Source organism: Suillus paluster (genome assembly GCF_016628075.1).
Source record: "Suillus paluster strain FC165 chromosome Unknown EDB91scaffold_41, whole genome shotgun sequence".
Lineage (NCBI taxonomy): Eukaryota > Fungi > Basidiomycota > Agaricomycetes > Boletales > Suillaceae > Suillus > Suillus paluster.
In genome coordinates this window covers 311,882-324,255 of record NW_024537601.1, presented here as the reverse complement: position 1 = coordinate 324,255, position 12,374 = coordinate 311,882, and the positions used below count along the sequence as shown (strand labels likewise).

The 12,374-nt window shown below is 46.9% G+C and overlaps 5 protein-coding genes across 5 annotated transcripts; 3 read left to right on the top strand and 2 right to left on the bottom strand.

Annotated features, from left to right (window-relative positions):
- Nucleotides 1–2,330: 2,330 nt before the first annotated feature.
- Nucleotides 2,331–2,907, bottom strand: EDB91DRAFT_1017504 (uncharacterized protein; the record flags this gene model as incomplete). Its single annotated transcript, XM_041312510.1, has 3 exons — nt 2,331–2,462; nt 2,630–2,775; nt 2,829–2,907. Coding segments are annotated over 3 exons (357 nt in total), but the record flags the coding sequence as incomplete, so codon positions are not given.
- A 6-nt stretch (nt 2,908–2,913) lies between these two features.
- EDB91DRAFT_1250285 (uncharacterized protein) lies at nt 2,914–4,801 on the bottom strand (the record flags this gene model as incomplete). The annotated part of the gene is made up of 4 exons (XM_041323207.1): nt 2,914–3,185; nt 3,240–4,026; nt 4,079–4,186; nt 4,238–4,801. The coding sequence occupies 4 exons, from the start codon at nt 4,799–4,801 to the stop codon at nt 2,914–2,916; spliced, it is 1,731 nt and encodes a 576-aa protein (XP_041175469.1).
- Nucleotides 4,802–5,670: 869 nt separating this feature from the next.
- EDB91DRAFT_1015905 (uncharacterized protein) lies at nt 5,671–7,449 on the top strand (the record flags this gene model as incomplete). The annotated part of the gene is made up of 7 exons (XM_041312485.1): nt 5,671–5,753; nt 5,808–6,003; nt 6,078–6,274; nt 6,328–6,667; nt 6,724–7,044; nt 7,095–7,265; nt 7,318–7,449. Coding segments are annotated over 7 exons (1,440 nt in total), but the record flags the coding sequence as incomplete, so codon positions are not given.
- A 1,629-nt stretch (nt 7,450–9,078) lies between these two features.
- Nucleotides 9,079–10,151, top strand: EDB91DRAFT_1055989 (uncharacterized protein; the record flags this gene model as incomplete). Its single annotated transcript, XM_041313969.1, has 6 exons — nt 9,079–9,295; nt 9,332–9,417; nt 9,544–9,738; nt 9,786–9,856; nt 9,908–10,004; nt 10,041–10,151. 6 exons carry the CDS (start codon nt 9,079–9,081, stop codon nt 10,149–10,151), a joined length of 777 nt encoding a protein of 258 aa, XP_041175467.1.
- Nucleotides 10,152–11,256: 1,105 nt separating this feature from the next.
- Nucleotides 11,257–11,907, top strand: EDB91DRAFT_1055957 (uncharacterized protein; the record flags this gene model as incomplete). Its single annotated transcript, XM_041313967.1, has 3 exons — nt 11,257–11,382; nt 11,437–11,650; nt 11,702–11,907. 3 exons carry the CDS (start codon nt 11,257–11,259, stop codon nt 11,905–11,907), a joined length of 546 nt encoding a protein of 181 aa, XP_041175466.1.
- Between the last annotated feature and the right edge of the window lie 467 nt (nt 11,908–12,374).

The following is a 12,374-nucleotide window of genomic DNA, read 5'->3' as shown; positions in this document are numbered from 1 at the left end:
ACTCTTGCGCCAGCAAACTGGGTGAGCTGGGTCTTGTCAGTGGCGATGATGACTGGAGCCACACAAGACCCTGCTGGAAGTCTGTCCTGAGGCAATGAAAAGGGAAGAGTCAGTAAACCAGTACGTAGAAGTCATTGGACGCTCACTTGGACAGTGTTCCACCAGTCCCCAGTCCACATCTCATTGTAGATTCTACTATCCCTGAAGCATTAGTGAAAACCCTCCTGGGTCTATAGACAATATCGTTTGCGTGTGCTGGATTTCCAAGTAATGTCTTGACAGCATCGATCGGATTCCGATGATAGATGGTATGTTTGTGCTCTGGGTCATTCTTGAACCAAAGTTCGCGAGTCTTCCAGCAAGCACGTGGAGGTACACTGTCGACAATCTTGTGCAATCCCCTAATATTATGGTATGAGAGACCTAGTCTTTCAGAGACCTGTTGTTGGAATGCATTAAGCAGAAAGACAATCGTGAGGTAAAATAGAACCAATGCTCACCCCAGGTATTGCCATGAGTCGATCAAATGATTTGTGACCTATGCCGTCCTGAATGGCCCAGCAGGCAACTCTCCACTCTAGCTCAGACTCAAAAGGTGCAAACATTTTCATTGTCATGGATGTCCCCTCTCCAAATCTTCCATCTCCACGTCTCTGTTGGCATCAGATCCTCCAAATTCTCTCCTCCATCTCTGATGCACCGTTTCATCCATACATATCACCTTGCCTGCAGTGGGATGCACATCTTCAACTCGCATGTCTGAAGCAGAGGATGGGACGGGGGATCTTGGGTGTTCAGGTGGGTTCCCGATTGGAATGAGATCGAAGAGTCTATCATGGAGTCTTCCATAACTTGACCTGGTTCCTCCTCCATTTGTTCTTCCAGTCCATCCGTAAGAGGCTCATTTATTCTCGCATCAGTACATCTTCATCAACTGCGAATTCTCCTGGAAGGGTTAAAGCCCTCAGCTTCCCTTTCTTGTACCATCTACAAGACTTGGCGGTACTAAGATGAGTAGCCAGTCCTTGGGTTGTCCTCAGGCGCTTGTGACAAGCAGGACATACTGTAGGGTCATCGTCCTTAGCTCGAGTGTGTTCAACATTCACATTTAAAGCCTGCAGGGCAGAACGAAAGCCTGTCATCTGGGCAAAGGTAAGATGGTAAGACAATGCGATGGTCTATAAATGTTGAGCTTACAATCAAAGATAAGAAGCGGATATAGGGTTATCCTAAAGAGAAGGCGTCGGGCATTGTGTCCCACGCCAATACTGCGACAATTTCACCGACAGTGCACTCATCATCCCGCCTCACTTGGGAAAGTTCACAACCCAATTATTGCAAACCGTATATGAAAGCTACAAAATGATCGCTACAAAACCACTTGGGCGAATGTTTGTCAAAGTACATGAATGAAGGTTTAAAAAAACATGATCCTCAGTCCAGCCATTGAATACATGCAAGCAACCTCACCACTAAGTATCTTATCCTCTGGATTTTCTCTGACGCTTCCCTTCCCCAGAGAGATTGGATGAATTGACAGACATGCCAGCTGTACCAGATGATGGGAGGACTGATGATGAAGTAGTCGCACTGGAACTGTCACTGTCCTGCAATAAAAGTGCCTTGTGCTTCTTCGATCCCGAGGTGTTCTCTGAGGTCTGCAAGCCCTGGCGCATCTTGTCGGGAGTGTGGATTTCGAATCCGGCGAACCCAGAAGATGCAGAGATACGGGTGCCTGAAGGTGGTAGGGATTGCAGGCAGGTATTCTGTTTGGCTAACCATGACCACCTGCTTGGAGGTCAGGTTAGTCAACGAGTTGTGGTAATCTCTCCCTCGCTGTCATGATCAATGACCTGTCTGGTGCACCATCCTTGTCCACCGGTACTGCATCGATCATCTCTCGCAGGACATTGATCAGCTTGGCATGAGTGAGCTTCCAGCGCTTCTGTGCAGGAAAAGGCCACAGCAAGTCAGTAGATCTTCCTCCATATTGCCATCATGTTGCTGACCTTCCAGTACGGATCAAGGGAACGCTCGAATGCATCCCACGTCAGGTTCTCCTTTTGCATTATCACTTCATCATCTTGGAAGTTGGTAACGCCGAACTTCACCCATTGAGGCACCGAACAAGAACGCACAAGAAGTTCCGGAGAAGTGGCTGTGGGTGCAGTAGTTCTGGTATGACTGCAGTGTGCTGATGTGAGGGGGGGTGTGTTATTCTCGCCCCAACCTGCATTAGAATGTTTGAACTTCTTTGCAGTGAGGTTGGCTGAATCAACTGTAGTGGAAATCCCCGTCTCTATGGGATCGGTATTACGAACAGGGACAGGCCAATCTTGAAGTTGATGGTAAGGACCCGTAACATTCACCCTGAGCACGAATGCGAGAAAGATAAATGACTCTAAATCATGGCAGATATTGGGGGGATGCTCTCGGTCAACACTACTGTAAGGGAAAGTTCCCTACTTTCATGAGCACTCCAGCAAAAAGCATGAAAAAAGGATGAGCGTACTGTTGTAGTCCACTTCTTTTTCTCTTCCAAAGCTTTCTCTGAGTCATCCAAGAAGTCCAGTGCTAAGCCAAAGTCCCCAATCATTCCAGGACACATGGGAAACCACTCAGATTCTACTGTTTCTCCACAGAATTTGGGCACGCCCTCATCAATGCACCAATTAGGCACAGCGTGATCTTGATCCACTATGGGCACCCAAAACCATGTATTGTCGTCACTGGTATCACGGTGGATTAACCCGCGTAACCAAGCATTGATATGACCTAGGTTGTGGACTCTAAGCATTCTGAAATTTCGGACTGAGATGTGCACTCACCCTTCAAAGCACCTATCAACCCTGAGAAGAATTCCCGTCGACAGGAGAACCAGGTACACCTGACTGCGTTGGTCTTGAAGACGGTTCAATAGTGCACAAGGGGATAGATTTCCGCGGACAAGGGCTTCATGATGATGTTCGCAACACTGTCTGGTACTCGCGCCCCATCACAGTCAATCATCATAACAGGGTGCGTGGACATGCATTGATCACGAATAGGGAGGTGTCTGGGGTAGGAACCTTCTTTGTCCTCATCATCCCACGCAGGTTTGGGCCATCGCTTGAACAAGACTGACTGTGACTTCTTCTCAGCCTCAGTGTCAGGAATAACGTCAGGATACGGAATCTTTTCTTGCTCTATTAAACGAAATGAGATGCAGATCAATGAGGCACAGATAGTTCAGAATGCACCTAGTTTTATGCGAGCCTTTTGAAGGCGCTCTTTGTCCTCCAAAAGTTGATGGATCTCTCCATCCGGTAAGAAACAGTCAACCTGCCAAACTTCTTTTACAATCAAAGTCTCTTGATCAACCCTCAGTTGCTGTCTTGGGCCTCTGACCACCATCACCTGAGTGGTGCGGCCAAATCCGGCAATACCACTATAGATGATTGAAAGCACCGAAGTCGGCACCATGTCTTCTTCTGTGGTACTGTTTGCCTTCATCAACCACAAGGACAAGTTGTTTGTGGAAGTGGGAGCTTGGTAGTAGGGATCATATCCGAGATAGCGAAGGTCGGTATGCATGAACCAAGATAAGACTTGCATGTATTTGATGGGATCGGCGTAGATATCGATGGGTTCAGAAAAGGCCCCACAACCGCGAGTGAAAAGAGCGATCCTCATTTCTGGTCCAGTCAAGAGAGCTCCTATGAAGAAGCGACGATGCACTTGGTTAGTGAAGACCAGATGGGAAACTTCTACCATGTACTCCTTGGATGCCTTGAGAAGAACCTCGGAGTGGCGATACTTGACGTCAATAACGGATTTAACATTGGACCACTCGTGTGAGTCGTTGGTCACAAGGGTGATATCCGGCTTGCGTGCGCCAACCCCGCTTGTCTTGGATGATGCTGCCACCCCTGATCTGGCTTGAAAGAATGTGGTACCTGTGCTTATCCAATGGTGATGAGGATCGTCGGAATTGTGTGGTTGTATGACTCCCAGCTCTGTGAGGTACCGATCCACCCACAAGCACATCTTCACGCTGGGAATGAGTTGTGAAATCTGTGTGCAATGGATGCAAACTCACCTTGTTCAAAAACTCAACCAGGCGCACTTCATCGGAAGGACTATACAGCCAAGGACACACATCCTTTGACCAATGACTCATGACGAATCCTTCAGCTTGGTTTAGTGCCTGCAATGAGAGATTGTGAGGGTATGTCGTCTGAAAACAAAATGCACATACCTCTGTGACAAGTGTCTTAGTCACAGCCATTGTGATCGCAGTGTTTGTGTCAAGGTCAGCAACATCCGCAACTTTCATCAAAGCACTGAGAAGTACAGTATTCACTCTCTGGGTTTCTATCTGGGTCTGTACAAGGATATTGGTGGATGATGGCGTCTTCTTGCTGGGCACTTTATTTGACATCACTTTGCAGCCTACTTCATGTATCTTCTGCGCCATGTCCTGAAGTGTGTCATCTGTGAGGTTTACAGAATGCAGAAGAAATAGTGTGCGGAGGCGCGTGAACAGATCATAATATCGGCCGTCGTTGATGCAAGTTTGCTTGACAGCCTGCAAATTGGCCTCATTGAGGAAGGATGGCATGGATACACTGCCATTCAGAAGAGGGAATGTATTCAAGGAGCAACATCTGTTATTGTGGAAGGCGCGGTGTTTTAGGGTCTTCACAGCCCAATATTCGGTATCTGCCTGGAGTGGTCCCTTTGCATCCAGGTTATGGACACAAGAACCCATCTGGTGGCATTTATCAATAAAGTGAGCAAGGCATGATGGTCCAACTGACATGGTAGTGAACTCTTTTGAACTCTTCTTTGGCATTTGGAGGAGTAGTGTCAGTTTGGGGGAGAAGTGCAACATTTTCCGTTCCAGTCTGGTGGAGTGTCCACCAAACAAGCAACCCAAATCCCACATAAAAAAGGTTAGTACTAATCAGTTTGTCAACAGATGCGCTCATACATCCATATCAACAAGAGCAACAAAGTAAGTCTTCTATACAACTGCGATGTTCGAGGCGATCAAGATGAGTTGCATTCACAGATTTACCAGACTCCATTGATAACCGTTAGTGAGTCAAGCTGGGCCTTAATGGTAAGGTGCTTCCTTGTGGGAATTTCCCGCCCATCAATCCAGCGTGCATTACTGCGAAATGTTTCACTACCAAATAAGGAGCTGCCCGCACACCATCCAGAACAACGAGCTCTCGAAAGATGACGTCTATTCAAGTTTCCTTTGGCGACAAAGAATTTTCTCTGGTTTTGGATGCCCTGCAACTCATGCAAAGCAAGCTAGCTGTGACTCTTGCTAATCGTTTACTTACCCATACCCCACCTTCACCACATTCAACCGAAGACGATCCAACGGGAGGCAGACAATACGCAGGTGGACGTGCTCTTTCGGGTGGCAAGGGATCTTACCGGGTGCAACCTTACCGTCTTTGCCCAAGGAATTCCAGGAATTTGGCTATGGGAGGAAGGTGGACCATCAGTGAAAAAACGGCCCGTTCTTCCAACATCTCTGCAGAAGCCTTCATTGGGGTGATTGTGGCCATGGACACTGGTCTTCAGTCGGATCTGTCCCAGTGGATGGAGAGTATTTGCTCTGTGGCATCTGAGATTCAGTTTTCAGGTGCTACTGTGACATCTTTGACTTACTGGTGTAAGGTTTGGGGTGGAAAGGGTGTTGGGTGGAGTTTGATTTCCATGGTGAACTACATCCAGCTAGCAATGAAATGCCAGAGGTGCGTTTCAAACATTCATTCTACTTTCATGATCGTTAATCAAATGGGCTTTAGCATGATAGATTCATCTACTAATTACAGCGATTTATACAATACCCTACCAGTGGACAGACCTACTCTTTACACCTTTCTGTTCTGGATTGCCACCGGTTTCAAGTTCATGCACTTGGCAGCAGGGGGGTCATTCTATTTACTAATTCTAGTGGCCGCCAAAGACCTGCGATGGACTGTAACTGGAATGCAAGCCAACGTGCCCTAGGAAATCGCCAAGATGTTGAGAAGGCCGAATTCCTGCGGTAAGTCCCGCCCAGCCCATATCAGCAGTCAGTTCCTGTACCTGAAAAAACTGGAACAGAAAGCGATTTACAGCTTCTCATAGAAAGGAGAATTATACCGATGATATCTCGTCTGCATAAAGCGCTACCTTTGAGCATGCCTGGTGCGTTTGTAGCCCTGGACCGGGAGGTGGACTGGACATGCATTAGGGACACTGACCGCCTTTTTGATGGGGTGAATACTAAGTAAGGATCATCTTATCGCTGTTCACACAGGTATCTAATTATATCTATTTCAGTAATTACCAGCTCCCTTCTCGTCGCAAATCGGCGTGGAGAAGTTGTCTAGACCCTTGCTGGGACGATACATTGAGCCTGGGGTGCATCACCAGGTCATTTGGGGATGTAGGCGCAGCAAGACTACCACACTTACCCAAATTCTTCGACGACTCTACCTCCATCAAGACCTTCCCAAGGTTGATTTCCATAGAGACAGCCTTTAACCATAACACTCCAGAGAACCGACACAATCCGGTTAACGGCAACAAAGTGCAGAACTTGCTGTGGACTATCGAGCAGCGAAAGATCGTTGAGGAGAGTGCAGTAACAATCACAGATACAGAAGATTTAAAGGCGAAGGTGAGCTTTCATGGGTCTGGGAATTGTATGCAACTGACAGGTCTTGTACAGGGCAGCTATCCACGTTCTACCCCTCTGGAATCAAACAACCGGACGCCTACATCAAGATTCCAATGTCTATCCTTCCGGGAGCATTGGAAATTCGCAACTTGGATGGGAGCCTCATGGTGTTCATCTGCAATTTCATGCCTCCTTCAATGCGAGATATGCTTTTCCCATTACTGAAATCTGCTTTTGATTGCCTAGAGGTGTTCACGAATCGCACCGTGTTGTCTATATCTCAAGAGACCCAGGATCCTGAGGCCGTATTACAATCTGAAGCAAACGAACCATTTCGCTGCATTCACTTTAGCCATTGGAATAGATACGGTCTTTCGGTGAGTACATGCTTATGTTCATTGATATGCAGACACTGACAGTCTAGTAGGGCAACATGGCACCTGCTGACGCACACCCTCATGATTTGGTGGCTACATCAGGCAGAACTAACCTCACGCAAACGCTGCCTTACATGTCACGTGAAACTTTTGAATACGAGCAACTGTATCTCAACATCCAGAATAACCTAAGGGAGGTTTTTGAGTGGATAGAGCAGACAGTGAGTGATTTTTGCGGACTGTAGTACGTTCTCTAATGCATAATGTATTTAGGTTGCTCATTATCTTCCAGACGACTATACTGCTCTCGCTGAGCTTGTTGATATTCTTCCCAACGCTGGTGGATCACCGGTAAAACCTTTCTTGTCTCTGCTAGTGAACATCAACGTCTGCACAATAGGTCATCGAGACAGAAAGGACTTTCGACTGTGTTTAGTACTGCCCATCGGTAACTTTGTAGGGGGTGGACTGGTGATGAGGGAGCAGGGAGTTGTTGTTGAGATGCATAATGGTGATTTTGCTTGCTTTAGGTCCGATGAAACAACACATTTCAACTTGGACTACATAGGCGAAAGAGCCTCCTTGGTACTTCATTCAGATGGAGAGTTTCAGAAGTGGAAGGATAATCGCAATGGTTGGAAGGATCATGGGTGCTTCAATTCCACTTAGACTCCTGTAGATCTTACATTGCTGTCCAACAGTCGCTCATCTTTCAACCATGGACCTAACTGTTACCAATGCTCAGAGTCTACTTTCCCCTTATTTTGAGTAAGCAGCTTCTATCCGCATTGCCTCTGAGCTTATCATTCAGAAGGTAACAGAACCGCGTCTCTTTGCTCTGAGCCGAACTTCATTTATGTAATTCTGTGCGTGCTACTAATATTTCCTTTACTTTCCCATTCCTTCTCTCTTATTCTACCCATGTCTAGGCCTAACACTAGAAGTGCCTCAGGGCAAGGCTCATCTGTCCCCATCCATGGTAATGGAGTCTCCTCAGCAGCTCGTGGAACATCCTCAACATGTGGAACCGGGCGTGGAACGGGACGTGGAAACAGACGTGGAAATGGACGTGGAAATGGACGTGGAAATGGACGTGGAAATGGACGTGGAAATGGACGTGGAAATGGACGTGGAAACGGACGTGGAACTGCACCAAGAGGTAGAGGCGTGGCTCAGAAGGGTGCAGTGGATACCAACAAGAACACCAGCACACCACCGACCTCTACTAGGGATACCTCCTCATCTGCCTCTCGGGCATCTCAGGCATCTCAGGCCAAGTCCAAGTCTGCGACTCCTGGTGGCCTTTCTGCTCAGGAGGAGAACCTGTTAAAGGAGCTCACTGCTAAGAAGAAAGCAGTGGCTTCTCAGGCAGCTGAAAATGTCAAGAATGGTAAGCATTAGACCACTCTAAGCAAAGTATGCTAATATGTTGTCGATAGCATCACTGCAAGAGGGCAGCAGATCTTCTGTCCAATGAGACAGATAAGGAGTCCTCTGGCTCTGCAGATGAAGGAGATGCCCACCATGCGCAGTTACCACCATCAAAAGTTAGGAGGATTCGGCGATCAAGCTCACCTTTCGCAGACTCTCAAGATACCGGTATGGTAAAATCAATTCTTGGTTCGGAGATTGATAGCATGGATGAGTTGGACAAGGAAGACCAGGAGTACCAGGAGGAGGAGCAGGAGCAGGAGCAGGAGCAGGAGGGCAAGGGCAAGGGCAAGGGCAAGGGCAAGGGCAAGGGCAAGGGCAAGGGCAAGGGCAAGGGCAAGGGCAAGGGCAAGGGCAAGGGCAAGGGTGAGGGTGAGGGTGAGGGTGAGGGCGAGGAGGAGGAGGAGGAGGGACAAGGGGAGAAAGACATGGAGGGGGTGGAAGGGGAGCACGCTAAATTTTCTGGTGAAGAGGTAAGTGCTCATTGTGATTTGATACAGATAGCTAACAGACTACTACCACCAGGTGCAAGTGAGCTCGGAGCCATACATTATGACCAGCGTTCCCAGATCAAAGGTATCAAAGGTAGCTACGCTCGGTCATATGGAAAGCCCCCGCACCAAACGCATTGCCATCTCTGGCCACAAGGCCCTACGTTTGCATGTCACTACAGTAGAAGGCTTTCCTTCCTCCGCTGATAGAGACCAGCTGTGTTGGGACCTCATCCTGGAATCGTCCAAGCAAGACAAGTTGTTGTGGGAGAAGATGAAGGAGATACAAGGTGATGATGCCCTCAAGGCTCAGCTCATTGACTATGCAAGTGACTTTCTCTTTCTTGTATCTGTAAGCTGATTAGTACTCTTGCAGACATGGAAAGGCGCCACTCAGATAAGGGGCAAGCTTGTCGCCAAAGCCAGAATTAGTATTCCCGCCTGTTTTGGAGTTGGGGCAGGCTCCGACTGGACTGATGATGACCTCCAGGAAGCTTTGAAGTGGTTGCTGGATGATATGAGGTTTATGAATGGCGGCATGGATGTGAGGGTGAGTCTTCAACTTGGAAGACCAAAGCAGAGTTGGACTAATACTAATAATTCATATACCCAGAATCTCACCTGTGACGCACAGGCACCACTCAAAAACCCAGCATTCAGAGTACTACTGGAGGCTCAGTGGTGGGGTCCCAAAGGTGAAGGTAGGAGGTGCGGTAGGAAGGGAAATGCCTACACGGATAATCTTCCTATCCTGGCTCTTATCGGTTGCGCAGTAAATCACTATCCTTCATGCTTGAGTGTGACTGATGATGATTGTAGGTTGAGTGTGTCCTTCTTGGAGTAAAAAGAGGATCACCGGTAGACTTCTCAGAAAGTTACTTCAAAACATGGTTTGATTTTTTAATTTTAATTTTTTATACATATCTAATGCATTATCACAGGTGGGAGTGCTTTATGGAGTTGCTCACACAATTTTCCAACAAATGTCCGACTTATTTGGAGACTGTCTGGGATGAGCTGAAGGAGGGGCTCTGGTGCGTCCATGATTTTCACGTGTATAGACTCTGCTAACAGTGCCAATACAGGAAAGGCCACACTGCTCTATCAACTGACGCTCCTACCCCAATATTTGATTTCTCAGCCCTAGAGACAGCAGCTAAGGTATCCAAGCAGGGGAAGGCATAGTAGTATATTCCAAATTTTTGTCACTATGATTAACTATAGTTTGAATTGATTTGTCTTTGGTCCTACTTTTTTTGGCGTGAAAAGTGAATATAAATGCAAATATAACAGACATATAGCAAACATATAGCAAAAATATAGTGAATTAAAGGAAAAAAATTGAGGTGCCTCCAAATTTTGGAAGTTGAATATATATGCATATATATACTCCTAGCTACAATTAATGCCATATGGATCTATAGCTCACTATATGTGACTATATGTCCTCTCTATAGAGGGGGGGATTGCTTTAGATGCTATGACGTCTATAGATGCTATATATCCATATATAGTGCTATATGAGCTAATATAGCAATAACCCCTTTTCCTGATGTACTGGCAAGGAGTTGGCAGCTGCCTTCGAAAGTATACTGGAAGATTTTGGTGTAACAGAAAAGGTTAGCACCAAATCATAATGCAAGCTCCACGTGACTCACCAAAATGCAGATTCTCTGCGTTACATGCAATAATGCGTCCAATAACACTGCAATGCTTGAGGAGCTTGAAATGAACCTTCCGTATTTTGGTGGAACTGCAGCTCACACGCGCTGCTTCCTGCACACAGTTAATCTTGTAGCGAAAACGCTGATTAGAGAATTTGACATCTTGAAGAAAGATAAAGAAGCACTGCAGCATGACGAGGATGCCACGATGGATGCTGTGATGGATGCCATGATGGATGAGGATGAGCGCCTTGCTCAAGAACTCAAAGGCTTGAGTAGAGACATTGAGGTGGAAGGGCCTGACAGCGATGAGCAGGGTGAGGCTGATAATGTTGAAGGACTTGTTGATGAGATCGCGCTCTTGACCAAAGGCAAACGCAACACGTTGCAATGCAACATTCGGCCGGTTAAATTCGTCCTCGTAAAGGTAAGTTACTAAGTACATTGCAAAAGATCCAATCACTTACCTTGATTGATGCCTCATGCAGCTCTGCAAGCTGTCCAACAAAGTAATCCACTCGACAACCAAGCTTCTCCCTGCTTGGCACAGTATACTTGAAGAACAGCGCTTGCCAGTGACCAATATTCCCCAAGACATTGCAACTCGTTGGAATTCTACTTTTGACATGCTTGAGTATGCATCCATCCATCGGGCAGCAGTGGACACAATGACCCAGCGCAGAGACTTGCGAGACTTGGAGCTGATGGACTATGAGTGGAAGATTGTTGGTCAGCTGTGGGATGTGCTGAAGGTGCATGGATTATTTGTAAGCAATGTACACGCTGAAACCTGAAACTTACCCCAGATTCTGAAAGACGCCACCATGTTTTTTTCACGCACTGTCCCCAATCTTGCCACTGTAATACCAGCCATGGATCTAATAGACGAAAAACTAACTACATACTCTCTTGACGACAAATACCTTCCTGCGATCCACGCCGCTGTGGGACTGGCCAAAAAAACATTAAATCGCTACTATCAATTGACGGACCACTCTGACATGTACTGTATTGCGATGAGTAAGTCGATTGATACTACTGTTCATTTTCTAACCTTTCTCTTCACAATAGTTCTTCATCCACATCATAAACTTGTGTATTTCAAGGTGGTGAATTGGGAGAATGAGTGGATTGATGCTGCCGAGAAGCTGCTGAGGGATGAGTTTGAGCGGTCATACTTAGACTCCTCCCTGGTTGAATCCGACAAAGACAGCACAGTCATTCCATCAGCTGCATCAGTGAGTTTTGTTCTGTCTCCCAACCATGTGCTGTACTAACACAAATATCAGGACAACATATTTGATAACATGCCAGCCCTCGCTGCCCCAAAAAATTCCGACCTTGGTAGCGAAATTGACTGATACCTCAATGCAGGCATTGAAGATGTACCCGATGCCCTTGCTTGGTGGCACAACCGGTGCACGTTATACCCTCACCTGTCTCGTATGGCTTTAGATTACCTCACTATACCTGGTACGTGCAGCTTTCTCACTCGTTTCAAATGATTTCTAACACTGATCACAGCTACTTCGGTGGATGTTGAATGGCTCTTCAGCCATGGCTGCCTCATCTTATCGCATGTCCGTTCTCGCTTAAATGTGCAGTCCACTCGTGCCCTCTTGTGCTTGAGTTACTGGAGCCGGCTGGGTTTGGTGAAGAACAAAGACATTTTAGCTGTTAGCAACCTCGCAGATGTTGTAGGTGACGAGGAGCTAGAACTTGAGGAAGGATGGGACCAAATACA